Genomic DNA, 25,073 nt, shown 5'->3' with positions numbered 1-25,073 from the left:
TTGGAATGGAGCAGCGTTCACACAGCTAAGCTCAGAGAGGGGTCAAACAACCATGTGCCTCCAACACAACCATTGAAAAAGAGGCATTTTCAGTAGTTTGGGTGGTACACAAGTGGAAATGCTACATTTTTGGGCCCTCCGCCCCCATCAAAATCGACCTGAGTCCTCTCAGGCGGCCGATGGCCACACAGAGCGAGAAACTCAAGCTACTGAGTTGAGCGTCATCCTTACAGAGACTGAATATGGACATCCAGCATAAACCTATATCACAGCCCTCCAATGCAGATGACCTCAGTAGGTATTTTCACCATATGACATACCCAGAGAAGGGTGGTCTTTACATTCTTTTGCCATCTGGTGGAGGTGGAATAGTGTTTTATTTTTATTAACATAAAATTATGTGGGCAAGTCTGTTTCTGAAAGGGAAGTCTGCTAATCAGGCCCCCTTTCATAAATACTCCATGCCAAGCCAAAACTATAGTGGAAACATGTACCTTTGCTGCGATAGCCCACGTGTGTCCGCAGCCTCAGCTCTGTAGTGGCACAGGGCATGGCCAAAGGTTACATGTGCATTCTTGACTTTTGCTGGTACACAACGTTCCGTTTTCAGTCTGTTGACGCATACATCTTTAGATATAAGCCATGCCATGTTGTGAAATGGCCACTGTGAAGGGCACACAATTATCCAGCCCTTGGATATTACGCTAGTGTTGGCTCTGTGAGCAGGGCTCAGCAGTGACACGACTGATATGGGTTGGTGTCTGGTCTGGCTGTCTCCACAACTGCAATGTGAAAGAATGACCAGGATGCTGCCTCTTTGATTGCCTAGCGGAAGGCCAACACCTTTCTCCCAGGGCCCAGTAGGTTCCCTAGGAGGGTTCTTGAGAACCGGTGCTTCAAAGCCAGCCTAAAAAAAAAAGCTGTTAACTGCAGGGTGCTGACCACCGGAGTCCCTTTTATTCCATAGGCATGGGAAGTGGGCGGAGGTAGACTAGCTATAAGGGAGAGCTGACCTCAGAAGGGTTCCACCATCTTGGTCTCTGTTGGTGCACCCCGGAGAGACCTGAAAATGTTCTCCAAAGTTTGATATTATTTTTGAGAAATTCTGTTGTCATGGTTTTCATCATACCCTGATTGTGAGATCCAAACCTACACCTCAGAGGCAGTCTTCATTCTCACCTGGGGCTGAGGCAGTTATTGCAGCAAAGAACAGTTCCTTATGCAGGACCCTGAAGAGAGGTGGATCTTTGCACTTAGTGCAAGAGAAACCACTACCCCTGAGTATGTGACAGGCTTACTATTGGTCATCAATATTGTCCTGTGTCTACCGCTAGAGTTTCTAGGAATTCATACTTGCCACGCTTGTGTGTATGATAAACATTTGATGTTGTCAGCATCTTACATACACCGTTTTATTACTCAATCAGCACATTTATGCATTTGCAATATAGTGTCTTTTAGACTCCTAAATGAAACAAAAATTAAGAATGCCCTCATTCTTGTTTAGAATGTGTGTATATTTTCTTGTAGAGATAATAATAAGCTTTAAAATAGTATCGTCAAACAAAATACATTTGCCAATATTAGCACAAAAGTAGTCGATTAGATACCCAGAAGCCTACTCTTCTCCTAATCACTTCTAAAATGCTAAAACTACCTATAACAGTCAACAATGTGTGTGTACCCATTCTGACACAGTAAAACTTAAAAAACCATGCTCGCAATAATGATGCTGTGTGGATTGGCAAACGAGGGGGCAGGGAAGGTTATACAGGCCAACCCATGAATATGGAAAGGTCAAAAGCGCTGGTCAAAGTCCAAGGCTTTTATGACCAAGATCAAACTAAAAGCAATCCAGAACCATGGGTAACAAATGATAGGCAACACGTTTTGAATCACCCTGAAGGATTCCTCTCATCCTTCTGTGTTTTGATGAATCCACTTATCCTGACCTAAGAAGTATGAGGTGCAACACTGAGAATCTTTAGGTGCTGTGTTGAAACTCAGTACCTCGCTAAAATCAGTGTGTCATCAGCACACAGGTGGTTTAAAGGCTTACCTAACAAAAGTATGTCATGGTGTCTCTTAATGATGTAACCATGGAAAAAACTGATTTTTTTGGCCTATAGACCAGAACTACAGTCCATGGCCTGGCCATTAAAGTAGCTGCTTGCTTTCTTACCCAGTGTGATGAATCTGATGGTGTCATCACTCCTTTCCCGGTGGTGACCTCTCCCCATGCTGCAAAGGGACACAAGCCGCTACCTAATCCTGAACCTGGGGGTGACTATGGGAGGGAGGAACACATGGGGGAGACAACCTCCGGGGGAGTAACTGGGCACCATCGGACAAGACATAGTATTCCCCTTCCTCTATTGAGGAGACCCCACCCATACCTAATGCATTAATGGCATATTGTTACACCTGCCCACCTCCACCTAGGAAGGATACTGAAGATCTTCTAACAAGATCTGTATGTAGTATGTAAACCATCGAGATCTGACTTGCATCCTCTATGACTTTACCAACAAGTCTTCCAGAGCTGACTTGCCCTTAAAGAACACTTGTCCAGACTTTACATGTAAAACATCAAGAGTGGACTACCGTTCCCATATCCACAGGAATACTTTGGCAAAGAAGATGAGCCGAGTAATGCAGAGCGTAAAAGATCAAGTGCACAGGCTGCACTCTAGTTGTTGTGAGCACATACCTGTAGCTGGAAGAATTAAGCAGCAGCAGCAACAACTTGCTGGGACGCGCTGCTGGAGAGAAGAAGCTGTAGGTAGAAATCAGAGACCATGGAGCTGCAGAGAGTGCTGTGGAGCCATCCAGCTCGAGGAGGCAGATGAGGAAAGCTGACCGCGAGAGGAAACGCACTGCGGGAACACCAGAAGCCAACGCAGAGGTCCTGGGCATTCGTGGGTGTTGAGCTTCAGCGTTTACCTTACTGGAGCCTAAGCGAAGCAGAAGAGCCCATCAGGAACCGTGAGAGGCAGAGGAAAAAAGGTGTCAAGCTGCCATTTGTCTTCCAACTTGGAAACCGAAGAACAATGACAACCATCTTAGTGTCTTATCGATTGTCCTTGATAAAATGAACAGAACGGCAGCTCTGTTGCCAATTGAAAAACTATTTCTGGCTATTTGAGCTCATCCTAATGTTTGTGCTGTTCAGTTTCCTTTCTCAATAACGAACATGGAAGTCCACCATATGTTATATAAGTAACTTCAGATTGAACTCCCAATTATAATTGCAGCTTCTTCTTCTTATGGCTAATAGTGCATTAGTTAGCATTGTCTATTTGCATGACGTCACATTTCAATATGCAGATTGCTCAGATTTTGTGTAACATGAAACTGTTCAAATTATAACGAAACTGATCATTTTACAATTTGCAAAGCCATGCTATACGTGTGAATGTACATGTTTCTTTTACAGTGTGTAATGAACCCTTTTCAAAATAACATATTGTGCTTAATACATAGCTGTGCTGTTTTGAATCATTGCCTTCTTTGTGTTTTCATCATAAAGCAAGAAAACAGATCATTTGCTAAGCGCGCTCATTTTAGCAAAGCACAAAGTACTTAATTGAAAGTGATTTGTACACATTTCAAGATAGAAATTAACTCTGTTCATAGTTTCTCTTCTCTATGTGCTATTCGTATGGAAAAATGTATTTTAAATACAAATCGTGCATCTAGCATTAAGTCTGCATCCTCTCGTGTCAATTACAGTGAGCAAGTTTTGTTTATCATGCGATTTAAAAGGGTCAATAGCAGTCTATGTATTTTCAATTGTACGTGAAAAGAAAATGTAAGGCTGTCAAATCCGATAGCTCAGAACACACACATTTGAATATGTACCTCTACATGTGTTTTGCTAACCCCATCAAAGTTAATACAAAGGTTCCAGGCATACATGCCTTGCCTTGGATTGAGAGCTGTTAAAATCACAATTAGGTGTCTGTAGTTTATGACACTGTAGTAAGTCAGTTCATATGCTCCACAAAAGACCTATATATGCTTCCTAGTACACAGATTGACTTTTACAGTTCTGCAGGGGCTAGCTCACACTCTATATAAATCACATACATTCATGAGTGTGTTTCGCTCAAGTAATTTCCTCCCTTAAGGCTTCCTTGTTTATTTTAGCTATCATAAAACATTTCCAGGAATTACTATATTAATTGTGAGGTCCTTGACAAGGGGGTCAGAGTTGTAACTGCCAAGCCCAGTCAAATAAAGGCCCATTAACTTTATTAGCATGCCTGTCTTTTGACCAGGGTGCCAACAGTGTTTATGCTAAACCATCCTTGTGTGTCTTACACATGCTGATTTCCATTAAACGAGAACTACAAAACAAATGAATGGTTTGGAAATAGTTATGGGACATTGTCCCTTTACTATTTCCATGATGGGAAGCCAGTGACAGGATGGCAGAGCTACGGTAGATCCAGAGGCAGGCAGGTAATTAGGGTAATGGGCTTGAAAGGAGGTGGTGGGGTGGAATTTGAGGAGGAGCGGTTGCAGGACAAGGAGAGAATTAGGGGCCTGAGACCCTGATTGAAAAAAGGCATATTGCAGGGTGGTGCAGAGGCAGGAATAGAACAGAAGCTTATTCTGACAGAACTAGCCCATGCTCTGAGCCTTCTTATTGGTTAGCTCCACCCCCACAGGTGCTAATGTAGCTTGATGAATGTTGCCATGCTGTCTGCTGTTTCTCATAATTACATTGTGAGCCGAGAAATAATTGTCCATAAGGGAGATTTCTGATGTGCAGTTAGTTTTGTCATGATGAACAATCTTTACATTTTAGTCATCATTATGATGTAGGTAGCATTTACTAAGGCAGGGTGTCACTGCGCTTTAAACAGAAAATCCTGTTCACAGTGTGTTTATAAAAGGTAATCCAGCAAAAATAAAACACTGGTGCTATTCCAACAATGTAATTACAACACAAAAGGCCTCATTGCGAGTTTGCTGGTAAGTGGTAAAGTTGGCAGAACCTCGGTTACCGCCAACTTTACTACCAGGCCAAATTATGTGTTTGGGCCTGAGTGGAGGATTTGCCTGTGGAAAAATGCTGGCAGTAAATCCTCAAAATAACCAGCTGAAGTACCTGCGTGCTGTGAAAGCATCTCTCTTCCCCATTATTAGAAATACCTTGTTGCTGAGCAGTCACGTGGCTCCTTTTAACAAGGAGAATGTTTCCGGTTAAGTTATTGAAGCTGAACTGACTTTCCCAAAATGTTACAAGCGTAGTTTAAAGAGGCCGCACATGCAACAGTGTTTCTCGATACCTTGGAGGCTGAAAGTTGACCCGAGAGGTGGGAGCGTACATCCTTTGAAGTGGCAGTCAAGACTAAAACGAAATCTCATGTGCCTAATTTTGTTTCCGTTAAGAAACCCACATCTTGTAACATATCTAACACTAGAAGTCGTTGCAGTGACAGAAGCTGAACAAAAGAACAAGCATTGCCCATGCCCATAGAGTGAACTCATCTAAGAACTATATGCCATTATTCTGAATTCATGAAGTTGTTGTTACCTGAGGGTCCTCTAATATGAGGGCATCACAGCTTTGTGGGTAACCATTGGAGAAAAGGTGTATATGAAGCTGGGTGCTTGTTAAAAGACGTTTTTTTAAATCTGCTTGGATGGGACTGTTTGAATGGAGGAGAAATAGTCTGGAAGCTAGAGGCAGATTTTGTGGTAGCGGCAAGACAAAAGGAAAGGCAAAGAGGCTGCCCTTTCTTTCCAGACAAGAGGGAAGAGTGCCTTGCCAACGTATAGAGGTTGAAGGTGTCTTGCTGAAGTTGCCGAACATTGGAAGTTGTATTAGCAGCAGTAGAACTGTGGTCATCAACCTTTCTTGTCAGAACTGTATCAATTGAAGTAGTAGAAGCAGAAGTGAGCTGTCGGGCAAGGGAGCCTTCTGCACAATACAAATAGTAGAAAGGAGTTGCTGAAGAGAGATCAAATCTTAAGCAGAAGCATCCTGACAAACTGTGTACAAAAGACACTGCAGAATTTGAAAGCAGAGGAGTTGATGTAAACAGAAGTGGTACTTTTTCTTTTTTTTAACTTTTTTTTGTAAACAAGACAAAAAAAGTCAGACAGAATGGCATTTGCAATCAGTAATGCATACAAGTTGCAGCTTGATATAGGTGGGATCAATACATTGTCTGGTCTCTGTGCACATATAATTCCGCACATGCGACAAAGGCTTCTTCGATGTTCGTCCCACACACCTCCTGTCATCCAGACCCTCCTCCCCAGGCCAAATAAGCACATAATGGAGCCCAAATGTTTTTAGGGAGTGTTCACCATACCAATGAAGCAATGTATGTTTCCTCCCTCTCATTTGTATACACCAAATCCCTCAACCATTCCTCGCAAGTTGGAGCAAATGCTGACTTCCAGTGTCGGAGCAAACATTTTTGGATATAATACATGCAAGGTTAAAAAATCGTCTAGTAGCCACTGCCACTTTGCCTAAATCACCTCACAGATATTTCAATGGATACATTTCAGGCAGGATTTCACTGATGTTGTTTAACACATCTGCCACCATTCACCAATATAAGCTGATGGGAGGGCATTCCCAGAACATATGGTAAGAGTTAGCATGGGAGTAACCACACTTCAAGCATGCACCGCTCACATCAGGGGGGAACTTGGCGAGTCTAGCCTTCTAATAATGCAACTGATTATTTTAAACTGTATCAGCCGGGATCCTGTATTCATGGACACTTCTTTGGTCATATCCGTGAACTCTATGCCTAGATCCCGCTCCCACTTCTGACAAGCCTGTTTTACATTCCTGTCCGACCTGCACCAGGTTGTAAAGTCTGGAAACCATATGTGTGTTCTCACCCCCATCAGTAATTGCTGTAATACAGGCGTGCGTCTCAGGCTCATGCAGGAATGAGGGCCACAGACACCGGGAGGCAGCCCGAATCTGATAGTAATGCAATAATTTCAAGAAGCCATCACCTAGTTTGGCACGAAAAACTTCAATCGACACAAACTGCCATCAGGAAATGGGTCCCCAATCATCAATTTCTCCTCTATCCCCCACGTCCTATGTATTTCCACATTATACATGGGGGAAGACCAGGGTAAACCCATAGCGGGGTACTCCTATTATAGGGAGTAGTAATCGCCAGCAAATGTCTGGCCCATGCATTCACTGTAGTGCGTACAGGATTGAATGTATGAGAATCAACATACCGGCCACTGAAAATCCCAGATCTCAAGTCAGTTGGCACCTCAACATATTGTTCCAGAACAGCATGCACCACTCTGCTCCCAACGTACCAATATCCGGCAAAGTGCACCTGTGCCACCAAATAGTAGAGCTCGAAATCTGGCACCGCCAATCCGCCCTTTTGATAGGGCTCAAGCAGCTGTTCATAAAAATCCCAGCGTAAGCAACCGTGATATAGTAAAAAAACTCCCTCAAAGGCCAAATGGAGACATTACAGAAATAGTAGAGAACTTTGGGAAGAACAACCATTTTGAGCAACAAAATCCTACCACGTAATGACAAAGGAAGTCTGGACCATACTTTCAGTTTAGTCCCAAGCACCTGAAGTTACTCTGCATGATTATCAGCATACAAGGATGTTAGTGCCCTAGAGACAGCTATACCCACATATCTATATCGCACCGGGACCCACTGGAACCCCAGAAGATCTGGCAGAGCAGTCATAGTATCCATAAGCGGGAAAAGCTCTGACTCAGCCCTATAAATTCTGTACCCCGAGTACAAAATCTTATGAACCGTGTCCATCATGGGGCCCAGGTTAACCTCTGGGTCTCGGACATATAGGAGAGTATCGGCCACGTATAAGGAGATAACCTATGGGGGGCCCAATATGGGGACACCCCTATTCTAATATGTGCAGCCAGTAAGAGCAAAGAGCAGGGGAGATAATGGACATCCCTGCCGTGTACCCCTCTCCAGCTGCAACACCTGTGAGATATTATTGTTAGTGTGGACTTTAGACACAGGCCAAGTATATGGTAAATGTGCACATTCTATAAAATACTGTCCAAACTGATATTGCTGCAAAACAGCAAACAAATACATCCGCAGCACCAAATCAAAAGCTTTCACAGTGTCCAGGGAGGCAGCCGCCGCCTTGGCCCGCTGGTTAATTTAGGATATAAAACAAAACAACAGCCTAAGATTCAGTGCCGTGAATCCACTTGGTATACACCCAGACTGATCTGGGGCCACCAGGGGGCTTGTGTGGAAGCAACCGGGGGGAGAGTATCTTAGCAAAAATCTTGAGGTGAACAATAATTAATGACAAAGGCCTATACAATGCAACATCTTCAGACAGTTTGTTGGGCTTCAATAAGACAGTGATAATGGCCTCCGAAGGGACGACGGCACCTCCCCTGTTTCCATCGCTTCATCCCATAACAGCAGCAATCAAGGTGTCAACGTCAGCTTAAATTGCTTATATAACTTGACCTCTAACCATTCCGACATGGGCGCCTTGCCAGACGCCAAAGCAGTTACAGCATCGCAAACCTCTTCAGCTGTTATTGGAGTATCCAGGACAAGCCTAACCTCCAGGGGAAGCTCTGGGAGCTCCATGCCAGACAAGTACCCCTCCAGGGCTGTAACAGTGCATGCATCAGAGTTAGCATATCATTTAGCATAGTACTCTTTAAAGACCCTATTTACACCATTGTTGGCGACAGCCACCTCCCCAGTTCGACCACGAATACCAGTATTAGCCTGCACCCTCCTTTCAGCCCCAGCCACCCGGGCCAGCGTTTTCCCAGGTCTCTCCGCCTCCCCATATGCTCTAGCCCTCAGAAGTTTGGCCATGTACTTAACTTCCTTCTCGGCAAGGTCCTGAAATTTTAACACATTTCCTTTAAGAACTTCCATAGTGCCTTGTCATGCAATATACTATATTCATTTTCAAGCTGCTTAATCCGTCGCTGAACCTCACCAAACCTGTACCTAACTGACTTAAGGGTTCCCTCTGCGGCCGACAGCAGTTCACCCCATTTCCAAACCTTAAATGCCTCCCATAGGACTGAATACCGGGTCAATGAACCCATGTTAATGTTAAATAATTCCTCCATTTTATCATGCAGTCTAGAAGCATGGATGATGGCATCCGCCACCTGGGACGAGGTTGCGGCTGTAGGTGCAAAAGCATGGGGAGCACTACAGGGGAATGGTCAGAAATCGTACATGGCAGAATTTCCCACTGTTTTATCACAGGAACCAATTTAGCAGACAGAAACCAATAGTCTATTCTGGACATCAGGTTATGTACAGTAGAATAGTAGGTATATTCCCTAGCCTCAGGATGCAGGCAGGGACAGAAATCCGAAAATTGCAACTGGTGCATAATATGAAGGAGTGAACGTGCAGAGGCGTACCCCAACCCGAGTGTATATATATATATATATATATAGAGCACCTATCCTGGACATCATTAAAAATGGTATTGAAATCCCCTCCCCAAATGAGGGTGGTAGAGGCAGGTTGGGCGAGTATTTCAAAGATAGTTATAAAAGCTAGGGTCATCAATGTTGGGGCAATAGGTGTTAATGAGCAGCATCTCTCTAGCACAACTTCCCCTATACTATCACATAGCAGCCCATCGGGTCAACATCACAACCCAAAAGTTGGAATGGAATTGAACACTGGATAAGGGACAGGACACCTCTAGCCTGCGAGGAATAATCAATATAGTATCTGTGAGTACCCCACTTGGGGGCAAATGCCTCATGGGTATTCCCCAACGCATGAGTCTCTTGTAGCATAACAATCTTCGGCTGGTGTCTGGCAATGTAAGCCAATAGCTTCCTGGTCTTAATCGGGTTATTAATCCCAGGCATGTTCCATGTGAAAAAGTTGACTGGCTCCCCAGTCCTCACACTGTCAGGTCCCGCCGTGTATAAACATTTCGTAATGCCTCACCCCGCACCTCACCACATGTCACTGCCACACCATGATCATTCTGTCTGTCAAGTTTTTCACTTTAACTCCCCTAACCCCTTCCCCCACCTGCACAGTCCATCTCAACCAGACAGCGTCACCCCACACCCATCCCATGTCAAAACCTCAAAGAAAAGAGTGCGAGCAGCAACTCAACACAACATACGAGAACCACTCGATTCAGAATTGTAATGCATTCGGAAGTCTATAGCCCAGGCAAAAGCCAGATAAATGAAAACCCAATGCACCAGTACATACAAATGCCCTAGAACAAAATAACAGTAGTGACTGAAAGAATAACTTAAGCTGAGGGCAGCTCCCTTCTATAAACTGCACCAGTGAAGAAGCCAAGCATAGTCACGTATTGTTTGAGGCCGACCGGCCAGGAGGGGCAATAGAAGCATCAATATACTGCAGAGCGTCCCCAGGATCAGAGAAATGGGCCCTGCCTCCATGCAGGATGTGCAACTTGGATGGAAAAAGGATAGCATATTGGATCTGCTGCTCCTGCAGCAGGGGCTTGACAAGGGTCATAGGCTCATCTGGCCGCCTGAACCCCAGCAGAGAAGAGGTGGTACACATGAATGATGATGCATTCAAATTTTAGCGATCCCCTCTCCCTAGACAGGTGCAGTATGCAATCTCTGTCTCGGTCATTCAACAGCCGAGCGCTGATTGTGCGCTGTGGCGCTCCAGGCTTGGGAACAAGCACCAGCGCCTGATGCGCTCGTTCCACAAGGAAATGAACTGAGAAGTCAGCTTCCTCAAACAATGTCTTAAGCAGACCCTCACCAAATTGTAACATGGGCCCATTCACTGCCACCCCCAGAACTTCCACAATACGAATATTATTTCAGTGAGAACACAATTCCAAATCCTTGCAGTTCGCTCTAAGCTCCTTTGTGACCTATTTCAGTAGCTGATCATGAGAAAGGACAGTATCATCAAGGTGTGCCCCATCCTCGTCTCAGTCTCTGTAATGCGCCCACTCTCCTTATCCATTCTAGCCTTCAAGGAGCTTATATTGGCAACAATATTTTCCAGCTTGGTGTTAACAGAACCAACACCAGACTGCATTGCTACCATAAGGGGTTCCATCCCCTCAGGTGCCGCCATTGCACCCGCCGGAGCAATCTCTGAAGCAGATGCAGTAGGTGCCTCCCTGCAAGGAGTGCTAGCAAAGGAATCCATCGGCCCACGTTTCTTGGCAGCCCCCTTTGTCATTCTCCAATACGCAATGTACTCAGGTATTGACAGAACCCCACCAAGTATTCCAGCAGCTAGGATGTTGATAGAGTAGGTTTAGTTAGGGTTTATTTTATAATGTTGTGTAGAATAAAATGTTGAATCTTGAGAAAACTAAACAGTCGTGAGTCTCCCGTTACTGACCTCTCACACTATGTGATGACCAGTGTTTTATACATTGGAACAACACAGGGGACAGAAAAAGAACAGGTAAACCATTAGGGATGAACACCGACCTCCAAAACGCCGGATCGGGAAGTGTGGCATGTGCAGAAACAAACCGCCACTGAGAGGGATGCTCATTTTACTAGAACAAACCCACACAGAAGACTGAAGAAGAGACCAAAGAATGCAATGGGCCCTTTAAGAATCAACGACCTGCAAGCTCCTGGAATCCAGAACTCTGGTGGACCATGGCCTACGCCTACCCAACCAAGCCTGATCAGCAAGGAAGGCTTGAACTCATGAGAGATTTCTGAAAAAATAAAAGAACACACTTGGGCCGTTATCAGATTTATTATTTTTGTGTTTGAAAATACGCAACTCAGCACAAACTGCTATTGGACGTTTACTATGATGAGGTGAGGAGGAACTACCATGGCGATGGGGCGTCTATATCTGGTTGGTGATATGATATGGCATTTATAACGCACCTATACACAAGTGTTTCAAGTGTGCCTATAAGGAACTTGTGCACAGAAAGTTCCCAAAAGGCAATTGTGCTGTAGCTTCCGTTTGAAGGGTGTAAACCGTTCAGGGACACCTTGGAAAGGAAAGTCCACAAGCAGTCTGGTGGATAAGCACGCTGGTGGATAGCAGCTCTTCTGTCAAGTTCAAGTCATCAGAAATACAAGGTCCAGCATCAGTTCCAGATTTGTGTTTTAAGTCAAGATTTTAATACAACCATAGGGAAACAAGTTCTGACAACCAAAGTTGGCCGGTGGGGGGCAGGCTCAAACAGTTATTCAGGCCCTAGAAAAAGTGGGCCTCAGATGCCTAGGCAAACTGGATGGTACTTGAATGTTCAAGGATCCCACTACCCATTCAGAGATCTTGTTATGACGAAATGACTGCTGCTCTGCAGGAGTACAGGGACAAGTAGTAATTAAAGCACCTACTCAGTTCCACTCTACTACTAAACCAGCAATGATCCCAATCATAAAGGGGAAACAAGGTAGAGCTTAAATATTATGCTCCCTTCACCTCGTTGGATAATGCAGGCCACGGGCAGGCGATACTGTCCAGAAGGGCGGTGAGCTAGCAAAGGATAAACTAAAACAGCATTAGTACTGTGGTACCAAATGCCCAATTAAGATTCTATAAAAATACAAAACTTTAAACTAAAAATACAGACACCTTATTAAAACTGTAATGACCCATCCTGTAAGGGAAAACACAGAGAATGCAGATTTTGGATTAAAGTGCACTATGGGTTTGAGGGCTGGAGCAGACGGCAATAATTTGAGCAGCAAATGTTCACGTTCAATGAAGAGTTCTTTAAAAAGGAACGGTGTGAGGTTTTTATATGCCACTGGCAGGCTCAGACTGCCAATTACTCTAGTACAGGCTCAGACTGGCCTATTAGGAAATGCCTGAAGTGCCGGGTAATTAATCTAGTATGGTCCCTTTTCTTTTGGCCAGAATGTGCCAATTTCACAAGTTACTCCACTCGCTTTAACCCATGTTACTAAGCAAATAACCTTTCAAATGCATTATTTCCAACGTATTTGAGCAAAGACACCCCGTTGGGAAGTGCTCAGCCTGTTCTGAAAAGTAACGAATTGTAATGTGTGATTGTAAGCCACTTTTTCATTGGCGCCTGGACCGATTTCGTGTCCAGTCGGACGCTGGTCACCCTTTACGGCAGGCCAGGGTCACAGGACCATCTCACATTCCTCTTACTCTTGAGTCTCAAAAGCTCCAAGCCAAGCTTTCTGGCGCTTTCTGATGTAGTGATTAAGCATTGATTTGGAAAGCTGGGCAACCGGGTCCAACTCATGTTGCGGTTTAACAAGCAGCAACGGCCCCTGGCAAAGAGAAGCTTGGGACAGCAGGCGGTGTCTGGCTCAGTGTAGCCTCGTGTACGTTGCATGCATTAGCAACATGGATGTGCTGGTGGCTTTCTAGCTCAGGAGACACCAGAGGCAAGGGAACTTGTTGGGCAACACGGCTGGAGAGAAGCTCAAGAGCAGGCGAGTCGGGTGAGCTCCCCAAAAAGGCGTTGGCCAGCATTGAGAGAACCCCTGGATGCTGGGACTTGGTAACAACATAGCGGTTTTGCTAGTAAATTAGACGGAAAGAAGAGATTGTATTAAAGGGGCAGGGTTCCATGCTTTGCACAGTAGAATACAATACCATCAGCTCTTGGGGTCCTACACACTGTGCAGGGATTTGATATAGATTTGTGTTCAAGTCTTTTCACCACAGGTGTTCCAAAAGGTTTTGTGTGCCAACTAAGAACAAGAATGATATTGCAGAAACTAAAGGACCCCCGCTTCTCCGAGACACCTTTTAGTTCCTGCACTATAATTCTATGTAGTGTATTCTTATCCACTTGAAAACGTTTGATAACGCACCTCTGTTTACTGCTCTATTTTTCTGGCACTTTGTGTTTGTTTTAACCAACGATGTTTTGTGGGTAATAATGGCAACTAACTGTGTGGGATGCTATGCAATTTGTAAAGGCACTTGATTGTAAATGTATTCGATTGGCAGAACTCCTGAGGCTGAACCTACCACATCTCTTCCAGTGTGTCACAAATGTGATCCGACCTTTTTTGTGTGCAACCAGTGCCATTGTGTGTGTGTGTGTGTGTGTGTGTGTGTGGGGAGGGGGGAGTAGGGGGGAGGGCCGCCTGGAGGGAAGTTTTGCTGTCTACGCTTTAGTTTTTCTCCAAAGCAGAGATGGCATCTAATGGCTACTTCGTGACTTTGGAACACATACACCTGCTTCCTTATTTGACCAACACATGTGTGATCCTGGACCATTCTTTCCTTTGCCACCCAATAGAGAGTATTTAAAGCAGACTGCGGCGCAATACATTGGCCTTTTCTGTTCAACCTGGAAACCCCTAGATCGCATTCACATTGTCCTGTTTGGCTATTCCTCTCCACCGCACATAGAGTGGAGTTGTCATGGTTTGAATGCGTTACTCACCGAGGAGGCATTTATTCAAATGCGAGCCACCTGCGAGGAGTTTTACATCTTCCCACAATCCCTTTGTAGCAGACCTGTAAAATGCCTTTTGCGTGCTTGGATTAGGCCAGCAGTGCAGGTGGACTTCTCCATTGGCTGACTTTTCTAAAATGCTGTAGTTTTGAGCCCCTCTGTTACTTGCCTGCAACCCGCTGAAGCAGAAATTAATTTCCTGGGATCTTCTCTTCTAGGAAAATGATGTTGCTGCTCTATACAGAAGGCCTACGCGTGGTGATCCACACAAGCAACCTGATTCGTGACGATTGGCACCAGAAGACCCAAGGGTATGTGCCCAGCGTGGCGTCTTTCCTTTATTACAGCAATCGGTAACCTTTTCTTTGAGTACCATTGCCCCTACAAGTCCTCCTAACTCACTCTACACCATTTGAAAGGTTTTTTCTTTTCTCAACTTGCTCCCCCTCTTTATCCGTGTGTTGGCCATTTGGTGAACTTCTTCGAAAGGGGATGCTAAGCATTATTTTTAGGCAGTTTCAGTGTGCTCCAATTGGATGGAGTAAGCAAGCCGAACATGGGACCCACTGTCCACTTACATAAGTGACCGTAGAATAAAATGGTAATGGTGCCAGAGGGAATTGGTGAAAAGAATTAGCCCTGAGGGAGAGAGGATGTGGGTTGTGTTCTTGTTATAGCTTCAGATCGTGGGCTGGCTTTGGGGCAATAACAATGACTGGATGTATTTTTGTTGCAAAAAGCATTTGTTCTCCAGCATGGGATCTGGCATGGATTAACTTGCTCATGAATATTCCCCATTGGTCAGATTGGGAATCATTGGTAAAAGAAAAACACTTTCACTTACAAAACTGTATTTCTCCTCTAAACCAATCACTGTCCTCTGGGTCATACTGCCCCCATGCAATGACCATCCTTCCCTAAGTCCCTCCACTGGCAGCCATCTTCAGATTTTTACCACACGCTTCATTGTTGGGAGTCCTCGAGTTGGTCTCCAAGCTATTTTGTACTTTTTTTCCATGTTTTTTCATGGAAAAGTTCTATTTTTATTTTATTGGCACCTGTGTGCTCCTATCTCCTTGGCTGACAACGGCGATGCGTTGTCGGTAAAGTTGCATGCCCCTCAAGGGCGGTTGTTTGTCAAAGCTTCTGGAAGGCCGTCTTGGGCCTACTTCGTGCCCTCCGACCATGAAGGAAGAGAAAAAGGAGGGAAGGTACCTTTTCAGGCCCTGCAGCAAATGCGGGCTACGGAATGTCTTTGTGGAGGACAAACATCTACAATCTCTGAACTGACTGCACCCAGACCACTAGAAGGTAGAATGCGAAATTTGCCTGAGGTTCTCCAAGAAGACGACGAGGGACAGGCACAGTAGACTGGCTGCGTGGCTCAATGACAAGGCCTCTGACCCATCCTCCAAGCAGGGTCATGCCTCACCCAGGACTGGCCGGTCCAAGGAGCGGTCTTCTAAGTCCTTTGAGGGTGCCTCATCCGTTAGGGCACAAGAACTGCAAGTCCGAGTCCACCGGGTTCGCTGGGGAAGCGGGTCCCAAGGTGGATAGGCTGCGATCGACATCACCGTCCGCCTCCATTGCCAGCCGGCAATCGAGCTCCTCCTCAAAAAGGAAGCCATCTACCCTGGCTAAACTTCGTCAGAAGTCAGAGAAGCCGCGGACAGAGGAGAAGAAGGCCGAACAGCCCAAGCAGGCCCAATCGGCACAGGCTAAGACCTTTTCGGCGACGGGGTTGGTGGCTGCTACTGCCATGACAGATAAAGGCGCTGACCCTGCAAAGGTATCCTCCGCAGCTCAGAAGGTGTCCCTACCCCCAAGGCGCGACACCGCTGCAGTGACTTTGGCAAAGTCTGCTGGCACACCAGAAGGGGGATACCGTCTCAGGCCCCGGTTCAAGACCCTCTGGTGGAAAAAAAGGGGGGCGTAAACTAGAGGACATCACAAGGAAAACCAAGAACAGAAGACCCAACAACCTCAATATGAATCAACTATGAGCTAGCTGAAGACCACAATCCTCATCAAAGAAGCCGACAAAGGTGGCAGCTTAGTTATCCTACACAGGTCGGACTATATCAAAATGGCAATGCCACATGTAGAAACACCAGGCTGGTATGAAACGCTAGCATCCAACCCAACCACCCTAATTGTGACACAAGCCAAAGAACTCCTCACCAAATGGCACAAACGTGGTCTAATGGACGACAGCACAAATTCTTAAGAACTAATCATCCTCGGATGCCAACAATTTACTTCTTACCTAAGGTACACAAAGAATTCACGGTCATCCCTAAAGGCAGACCAATTCTAAGCGGAATAGGATGGGCGACCGAACCGATCGATAAATATATCAACAATTTAATTGATATAGAAGTACCTAAGATTCCAACCTTCCTCAGGGATACCATGCATACCCTACTAATCTTACAAAGCATCAATTGGAAATCTGGATATTTGCTCATGACACTTGATATGAAGACGCTATATACCTCCATCAACCACACCTTAGCTTTAATAGCCATATACAACACCTATGCCAAGGCCTATGCCTCCTTCTATTCACTTGAAATGTCCAAAGAAATATTGTAGTTCTCCCTGACAAACAATGCATTTTTTAAGGGTATATACTACCACCAAATCAAAGGAATTGCTATGGTGGTGGCACTGGCGAACTTTTTCATGAACCATTATGAACAGGTCTTTGTATTCTCTAACCCATACATCAACTGCCATATATATATATAAATGATGTAGGTACATGGACGATGTACTAATGATCTGGTCCAGGACATTAGATCAGCTAGCCTCCTTCAAACAATACCTCAACACCAATTATTTTGTCATTGAACTGACAGATAATCAGAGCTACGACACTATAGACTTCCTTGACCTCAGAATTACCATTGACGCCATGGGCTTACAAACCACAACGTACAGAAAACCAACAGAGGTGAACTCGGTTCTCTTCGCCACCAGCTCCCACAAAATGACCTTCCTAAAAAACATCCCCACAGGGTAATTCACCCATGCAAAAAGACATTTCAGCAGTAACCCAGCGTATGAAGCAGAGTGCCATCTCCTGAGAGCAAGATTCATCAACAGAGGATACCAACACAAGACAGTTCAAACTGCAAAAAAACTGCCACAGCAACTACTAGGGGATACACTCCTTAACCCTAAAGTAAAGTTCAAACCAAAAGACAAAAACAATAAGAAATGTCACTAATTTCTACCGGGACAGTTAAAACTACACAAAATCCTGAATGAATGGCTTTAAGTGTGTAATAAAAAACTGTTATACCGTAGAAACAAGTGACAAGACTCCTCATTTATTGCTGGACAAATTAAGTCAAGTCACAACCAATATTACTAGTATTCCAGCACCCAGGTGAACGTGGTTCTTACCAAAAACACTCGCACACACACTTAATTACACATTCACTCATTTAAACATCCCATTCACCATACACTCACTCATTTACATGCGCAACCAGCCCCCATACATCATACACTAATTCAACAGTCCGAACATCCTGACATATCATTTTGTGAACACTTATTTCTTTTTCATAAACATTACTCCCACAATTGTATTGAGAGGTAAGGATTGGCAATAGTTTTTTTTATTAGTATAGGCCCCACCACTAAGACTGTATTACTAAAATTTGATTGGATCGAAAGATTGTCCGGCTTGAGCAATGCAGTGTAGACGCTGCAATGGGAAGAGGCATTTCACTAGAATGTGTAGAATAAATGGTGGTGGGGGAGGGGGTTAAAGAGCAGGAAACCTTTGTAGACAGGGACAGGGTGTTAGGATGATTGAACCAGAGGGGAATGTAAATACCAGGGCAGTGGAAGGCGCTTTTTTACAAATACAAGGGGAGAAAAAGAAGGGATTGTGGGACATGTTAACTGTGAATGGCATTCAACTGGCAATCTGGTTGATTCACAGTCTCCTTACACCATGATTTCGCCTGAAGTGTAGTGGAGAGCTATGGCAAGGTGGTGGCTAATCCCAAAGCACCCGATCTCATTCCCAGTGTGTATGGCCAAGTGCCAATTAAAATTTTCGGATATGAATGTGCAAAAACTGATTTCAAAGGACGATGCACAACAGGTAAACTATAGGTGGCCCACAAAGGGGCAAGTGTTTGTGGGTGGGATGAGCCAGATGCTCTGGACATACAGATCTGCCCTGGCAAGACTGTGCTGTGTTGTGTATGAGTGAAGGGGATGGTGACCGATTGATGACAGGTATATCTGCGGAGTATATAAAGGTGGTTGTACCCGGCTGTGTTTGCAGAGAAGCTAGGCATGTTACATGGCTTTCCATACACATATGTGCTAAAAAGAGGTGCTGTACCAAAAACACACAGGGTTAGGAATGTACCAGTGTTGGCGAGAGAGGGCCTTAAGGAGGAACTATGGAAGTTGAACGATGCGTGGGGGGCATTTGAGGAGATAATCGTCTGAGTGACTGTCCTCTGTAGTGTTGGCATGGAAACAAGGATGGTGGTTTGAATATGTGTGTTCATTTCAGGGAGTTGAATGGCAGCATTTGTGTGGACAGGCATCCTTTGCCAAATATAAATGAGTTAGTTACCATGGGGCAGGCTGCGTAGTTTTCTATTTTTGACTTATCCGCTTACCACCAGATAAATTTGCATGAAGAATTACGTCCTCTTACTTCGTTTGTGACACTGTTTCTGGTGTATAGGTTTTGCCGGAGACCTTTCGGTCTGGAGTCGGCATCTGCTGTGTTTCAGAGGTTGTAAGCATTATTCAGGCACATGGGGTATGTCGGTTACTTTCAAGATGATATTTTGATAAAGGGGAAAAGATGTGATAGACCACAAGGAGAGAGTACACACAGTTTTAAGGATACTACAAGAAAAGGGTTTGACCATGAAATTGGAAAAGTGTCAGGTGGGTGTGCAGAGTGTGACTTATTTGGGACGCACCATAGATGCAGGTGGCATAAGACCCAAAGAAATGGTTGGTGAGGGTAATGAAGGAAGCACCAGTCAACAAGGAGCAACTTAGTTCATTTTTAGGTATGCCAGAATACTGTGTACAGTTTATTCCCTCGTATCCTGGAAAAACGTCAGCATGTGTTTGTTGTTGAAGAATAATGCTACGTTTGTGTGGTCTCAGCAGTGTCAGGAGGAATTTAAAAATATCAAGGAGGATGTTGCTCCGTCAATGATTTCATTTAATACCAAATGTAAGACGCGTTTGACTGTGCATGCGAGCGATATAGAGTTAGGGGTGTTGCTGATGCAATGGCAAGGAGGTCAGTATCAGCCTATTGCTTTTGCCTATTGGGTGCTCAGAGAGCCTGAAAAGTGGTATGCAATCAGCGAGCGAGAAAGAAGCACTGACCTTGTGTTAGGCATCTAAATATTTCAGAACATTCTAGTGGGGCATCCCATATATGGTCAGGACTGAACACAAGCCTTTGACTTATGTTTTGATGATGAAGGGGTTGGGGTCAGTGTCCCCCAGAATTGCTAAGTGGATGGTGGACCTGCAGGAGTATAATTCTATAGTTCAATATATTGCAGGGGTTAAGAAAGTTGTGGTGAATTGCCTGTCAAGATTATCATTGTGTTCTGGTGACGAGGTGGAGAATAGCAGTGGGATGCAGGTGCCATGTGTGATTCTTTGCTAGATAAGAGGAAGTGGGAGGAGGAAAGTGGAACGGATCCTGAGTTGGAAATTGAAAAGGATGCTGAGTTAGGATGGATCAGAGCAGGTTTGCAGGGTGGTTGGGGCAGCAGAGCAACCGCTGTTGTGGGCAAACCTTACATGCATGTGTTGGATGAGTTGGCAAAAGGCCCATGGGGGGGTGACCATAGGTGATAGATTGGTATCGCCCAAGAATTTGAGAGTAAAGTGATGGAGTGGGTGCATGACGGCCACCTGGATAGATTTTTGACGAAGAGAAGATTACGAGAATGTTATTGGTGGCTAGGGCATGGACGATGATGTGGAGGGTTTGGTTAAGGAATGTGCTTTATGTGCCAATAGCAACAAGAGTAAGAGTGTTCGCAGGCAACCCGTGTTTCCTGTTGAGGTATGGTCAAAGTTGGCTTTGGACATCATGGGGCCTATGGATGTTTTAGAAACCACTTTGAAGTTCATAGTGGTTTTGGTGGACTATTTTGCGAGTTGGGTGGAAGCTTCCGCAATGGAGTCTGCGAAACAGAGAAGGTGGTTGAGGTTTTGAGGAAAGTGTTTGACAGAGGTGGTGTGCTTTGTAGTATAGTGTCGGACAATGGGTTGAAGTTTTTCTCGCACCACATGGTAAAGTTAATGGTCGTATTTGGTATTGGACAAAACAGTGCAGCGCTGTACAACCCTTCGGCAAACGGATTGGTGGAAAGGATGAACAGCTTTGTCAAGAGGGAGTTTCAGCTGGTGACAGGTAATGGTTTGCCTTGGAAGAGCATTTAGTATTCTCCTTTCAAACTCATATGGGGCAGGAAGGCAGGATCAAAGCTCAGGCCGGTGGTGCTTGGTGGTGTTTCTATCACGAGTGTGGACCTGAGCAAGATCTCGGAAAGGATTCGGGACCATCAGGAGCAAATGAGGTTAAGTCTGGTGTGAAGACTCCCATTGTGCTGAAGATGGCTGATATGGTGAGGGTAAGGAATCCTAGGTGGGTGCCCAAGAGCAAGAGCGTTTACTGGTCACATTGTACGGTAGTGAAGGTTGGGACGGGTTATGTTGCTTTGAACAATGGGTTGCGTTGGAGTAAGAAAAGGGTTGTGGTTCTGGATGGTGTGCGTGGCTGTGGTAAGGAAGATATGGTGAGCCTATGTGTTGGGCGGAGCTGGAGGGATTGGAATTTCAAGGTGGGAATAGCTCGTTTGTGAGGGACAGTAATGGCGAAGGTAGCCTTAGTAAAGAACTGTGCCTGTCGCAGGGGCTTGGAGAGAAAAGGTGGAGGAGGAGGTGTGTGAGAATGGTACGCAAGGTGGTGTTTGTGAGAACAAGGGCTTGTTCGTGATGACGAGGGAGTGAACGTTGGGAGTAGATGTTCGCGTTCCCAGTTCGAGGGTTCCCCCTGTCAGACTTGAAGATTGTGTGGAAGAGGTGTTAGGGCATGTGTTGTCACGTGTTGTTTCCAGCTGTTGCTCTTATCGTGCTTGTTTTCTACAGTTCTTTATCGTTTTCTTTCTTTCTCTGTGGTGCATGCATTTTGGGGTATGCTAAGAGAGGGAGAGGTGTAGTAGTGGGTTCTAGTGAACTGGAACGTAGAACACTGTGGTGTACTGTGCATTATGAAAGGATGGGCAAGGTTATCTAGGGGGTCCTTTGAAGGGGTCTGTAGTGGCTGACGGCTCCACCTGGTCTGTAGCAATAAAGATGTTCTGCCCCTTCCAACAGTGTCCGGCGTCATCACTTCAGTGTTGTTTGGTTTTTGCCCACCCATTGACTGCCCATGGCCAGGTCATGCTGATCCTGCTGGCCATCCCCAGCGAGTGCCTGCCCCTTCCCGCCCAAAGCACCTCCTCATGGGAACTATTGAGCTCGCTTTAAACAAGCCTTACCATGAAACTTTGCACTGGAAGTGCCTGCCAGTGTTTTCCTCAAAGCAGTCTTCGGTTAGTTAATGACTTAATTCTAGTTATAAATGCGCTCCTGGTGCAAAAAAAATACCTTAACCTGTTCAGCCTTCAGACCCTCGATTTATAAACACTGTGCCTGTTAAAAACAAGCACTGTCAAAGCCAATAGAGTTGGCTTGTTATGCACTTCATTTAGATGCCTAAGTACTCGCACCTGCTACCATCAATAGCTAGTTAATAGCACTACTGTCCTGCCTTGCTAGTGCCTTTCCCATACCTGCACAAAAGCCCAAACCGTTGGCACTGCCAATGTTCGACTAGCTAGACTGTGAAATGTCTGTTGACATGAAAACACACTTGCACCTTTTATTCGCAAAGTGCTTGTGTGAAACAGTGATGAGATTTGAAGACAAATAGGTCACTGCACAGAGATGTCTGGTGGTCTTGTGCAGGGAAGACATTTTAAAGTATCAGTGGATTGTAATTGTTTTACGGACTGAGGGGACGAAGGGGCGTCTAAAATGAATGTTGAAAACAAGGACATGGTTTTGAAAAAACCCGGGAGATGAGTATGGTTACTCTAGGCTGAGAGTGCCACAAGCTGGTACACATCGGCTTTCGTTGCCAATCCCCTGCACATCAGGCTTTCCCTGAGCTGGGTCCTAGCTGCCATCTCGTCCCTATTTCGACCCGTGGTGCTGGCAGGCCTGGCTTTGAAGTTTCGGAAACGCTTTCTCGGCTTTCCTTTGATAAATCCAGGGGAACACGCTTCTAAGGCTTTGGTTTCCATAGCGACCCGAATGCGAGATTGAAGGCTCATATTTGGCGGGGAGCGAGCCGGCCATTACATGCACAGGTCACTGTGCCCAGGACTCAGATTACGGATTAGGGCCGCCTCTCGGATGCTCCCCAGAATAGTCTCCTTTTAGGGAATATAAACTGTTAGGAAGAAACAGTCCCCGGATTGTACTCTAAGGTAGCGCACACTTTGTCGGTAATGTTGATGGTGAAAAAAAACAATCGCATAGTTTAAAAGAAAATACCAGTTTCAACGTCGCTAGCTCGACCGCAGTGATGTCGCCGCCTATGGTTCTGTCAGTGCATTGTAGCGATACGCTCAATAATAATTAAAATTAAACCTGCCGCGTAAAAAAAGTATTGATATTTACTAAAAAAAAAAGGATGCCAAAGGCAATGGAGTAACTTTGCTGAAAATGTCGGGGGGGGGGGGGCATGACATCAAAAGGAAAAAAGATGCCCCTGCCAAATGAATGGAAACAAAATGGTGTGCCACGAAAGTTGGGGGGGGGGGGGGGGGAGACAAACACCCTTGCCCCCCTAAAATTACGCCCATGGCAAAGGCATAGTTCTTCTACCCAGTTTCTTGACGCCTGAAGCATCATAGACTCCCTTGTAGGGTCCAGATACCGATCTCTAACTATAAAATCGTTAGACTCGTTTTTTAATTTCTCTACTCATGTGGTCTGTAAATTGGTTACATATATTTATCACTCTTTATTTAGGTGATTATATTTTTCATGATGCACATGGGAGCCTCTCCCGCCACCCTCCTCGCCCCTTTAAAAAAATATAATCCCATCTCACAAAAAAGATTGAGTCTATTCTAGAACCCGTGTCCCCTTTAATATGTGCACCTTGCTACTGTATGTATAGTGGCACGGGCAGACTGATTATAAAAATAATATTTAGTAGAGTTCCTTGGCTGTTCGGCCCTGATTTTGCTAAATGTTCAACGTTGGCTGGCAAGGGGGCAATTAGCCTACCCTGAACACAAGGTGATGATGTAATGAGAACAGCCCAGGAGGATACTTCTTAGACACTTGTCAGGGTGAGCCTCTTTGTCCATTACATCTTTGCCCATTCAGTCTACGACATCTCTACTTAGATTCCAAAATATTCAACAGTATATAACAGTGGTTTATTTTGGTAAAGCAAGCCTGCTAGTAACCAACTGGTCGTTCAGTACAACAAGTTATCTAAACTTCAAACATGGGTTTGATTTTTGGTTCTTGTTAAATCATGTTTGAAAGTTCTTCAAAAAGAATAATGCAAGAGTGGATTTTCATTAGGTGGGACATTCTATAAATTTAAGTGGCAAAACCCAATACAAAGGAAGTTCCTTCCTTCTGAAAGTTCACCATAGCCTTTTCACAATTCTATAATCGGATTATCCATCATCGTATTTGTATTGATTTATTGAGGAAAATGTGTTTGGACCAGAATCTCTAGAAAAGATTCAACAAGTAGACGGGGCAATCCCGTAAAGGTGCCTTGCAAGCATAGACACCATTATGAGATATTAACCAGGGATGATGATCTGGGAAATGACGTCAATGAACCAAGGTCAGAAAAAGAGACACGATGGACAATAATCCGGTGGGACCGGAAATGTACAAGACTCGGGTGCAGAGGGGCTAAGGGAACTTGGAGTCACACAAGGAGTGTGGGGTCAGGGAATAAAGAGTGCTGTTTCCAGACTCCACAGGTGGAGTTTGTGTTAATTTAAAGGAGTGGATCGTAGTCTTGTTTTTGATGTGGACGTGTAATGTATTCTAGTGGCAGTCTGGCAGGGAACCATGAGATGTGGGGAAGAGCAAGGAGAAGAGGATGCGAGGGATGTTCAGAGGGGAAAGGTTGTGGGGGGGCTCAGGTTTAAGCACAGAGTGAGTGTAAGCAGTAGGTAGATTGTGGGATGCATTGCATTTGGATTGCATAAATGGGGGAGTAATAATAATAATAAGTAGGAGTAGGAGGCAGAAGTACAGTATAAGTGAAGAGTAGTGCAGTGATTAGAGTAGTACCAGCCCATAGGAGACCAAAGAGGCAAAGATGTGGCCTTAGGAGACCAAAATGGCTGTGATTAAACAATAAAGGGCTTCAGGTGACCGAAATGGAAATAGTTCAGGTTAGTTGTGGGGGGAGTGCAGGTAAGTAGTCTTGTGGAGTACAGGCACGTGCAGTTAAAAAGTGACATAGTAATACAATCTGGAACTAGGAACACTCAAGTAGTTGGCGGTAGAGTTCCAGATGGTAGATCAGGATTTTGCACATGGGGAGAGGAGGTACATTGCAGTGAAAAGGTAAGG

The 25,073-nt window shown here is 45.0% G+C and overlaps 1 protein-coding gene across 2 annotated transcripts in view; it reads left to right on the top strand.

Annotated features, from left to right (window-relative positions):
- TDP1 (tyrosyl-DNA phosphodiesterase 1) overlaps positions 1–25,073 on the top strand; it is a 1,670,976-nt gene that overhangs the window by 482,794 nt on the left and 1,163,109 nt on the right. For both annotated transcript variants that reach the window (XM_069637461.1, XM_069637460.1), the window contains exon 7: positions 14,606–14,698. In XM_069637461.1, the coding sequence (XP_069493562.1) occupies positions 14,606–14,698 (93 nt within the window). The remainder of the gene's footprint in view (positions 1–14,605; positions 14,699–25,073) is intronic.

Source organism: Ambystoma mexicanum, chromosome 14 (genome assembly GCF_040938575.1).
Source record: "Ambystoma mexicanum isolate Mex_15411 chromosome 14, UKY_AmexF1_1, whole genome shotgun sequence".
Classification (NCBI taxonomy): Eukaryota; Metazoa; Chordata; class Amphibia; order Caudata; family Ambystomatidae; genus Ambystoma; species Ambystoma mexicanum.
This window is presented reverse-complemented; position numbering and strand designations above follow the sequence as displayed.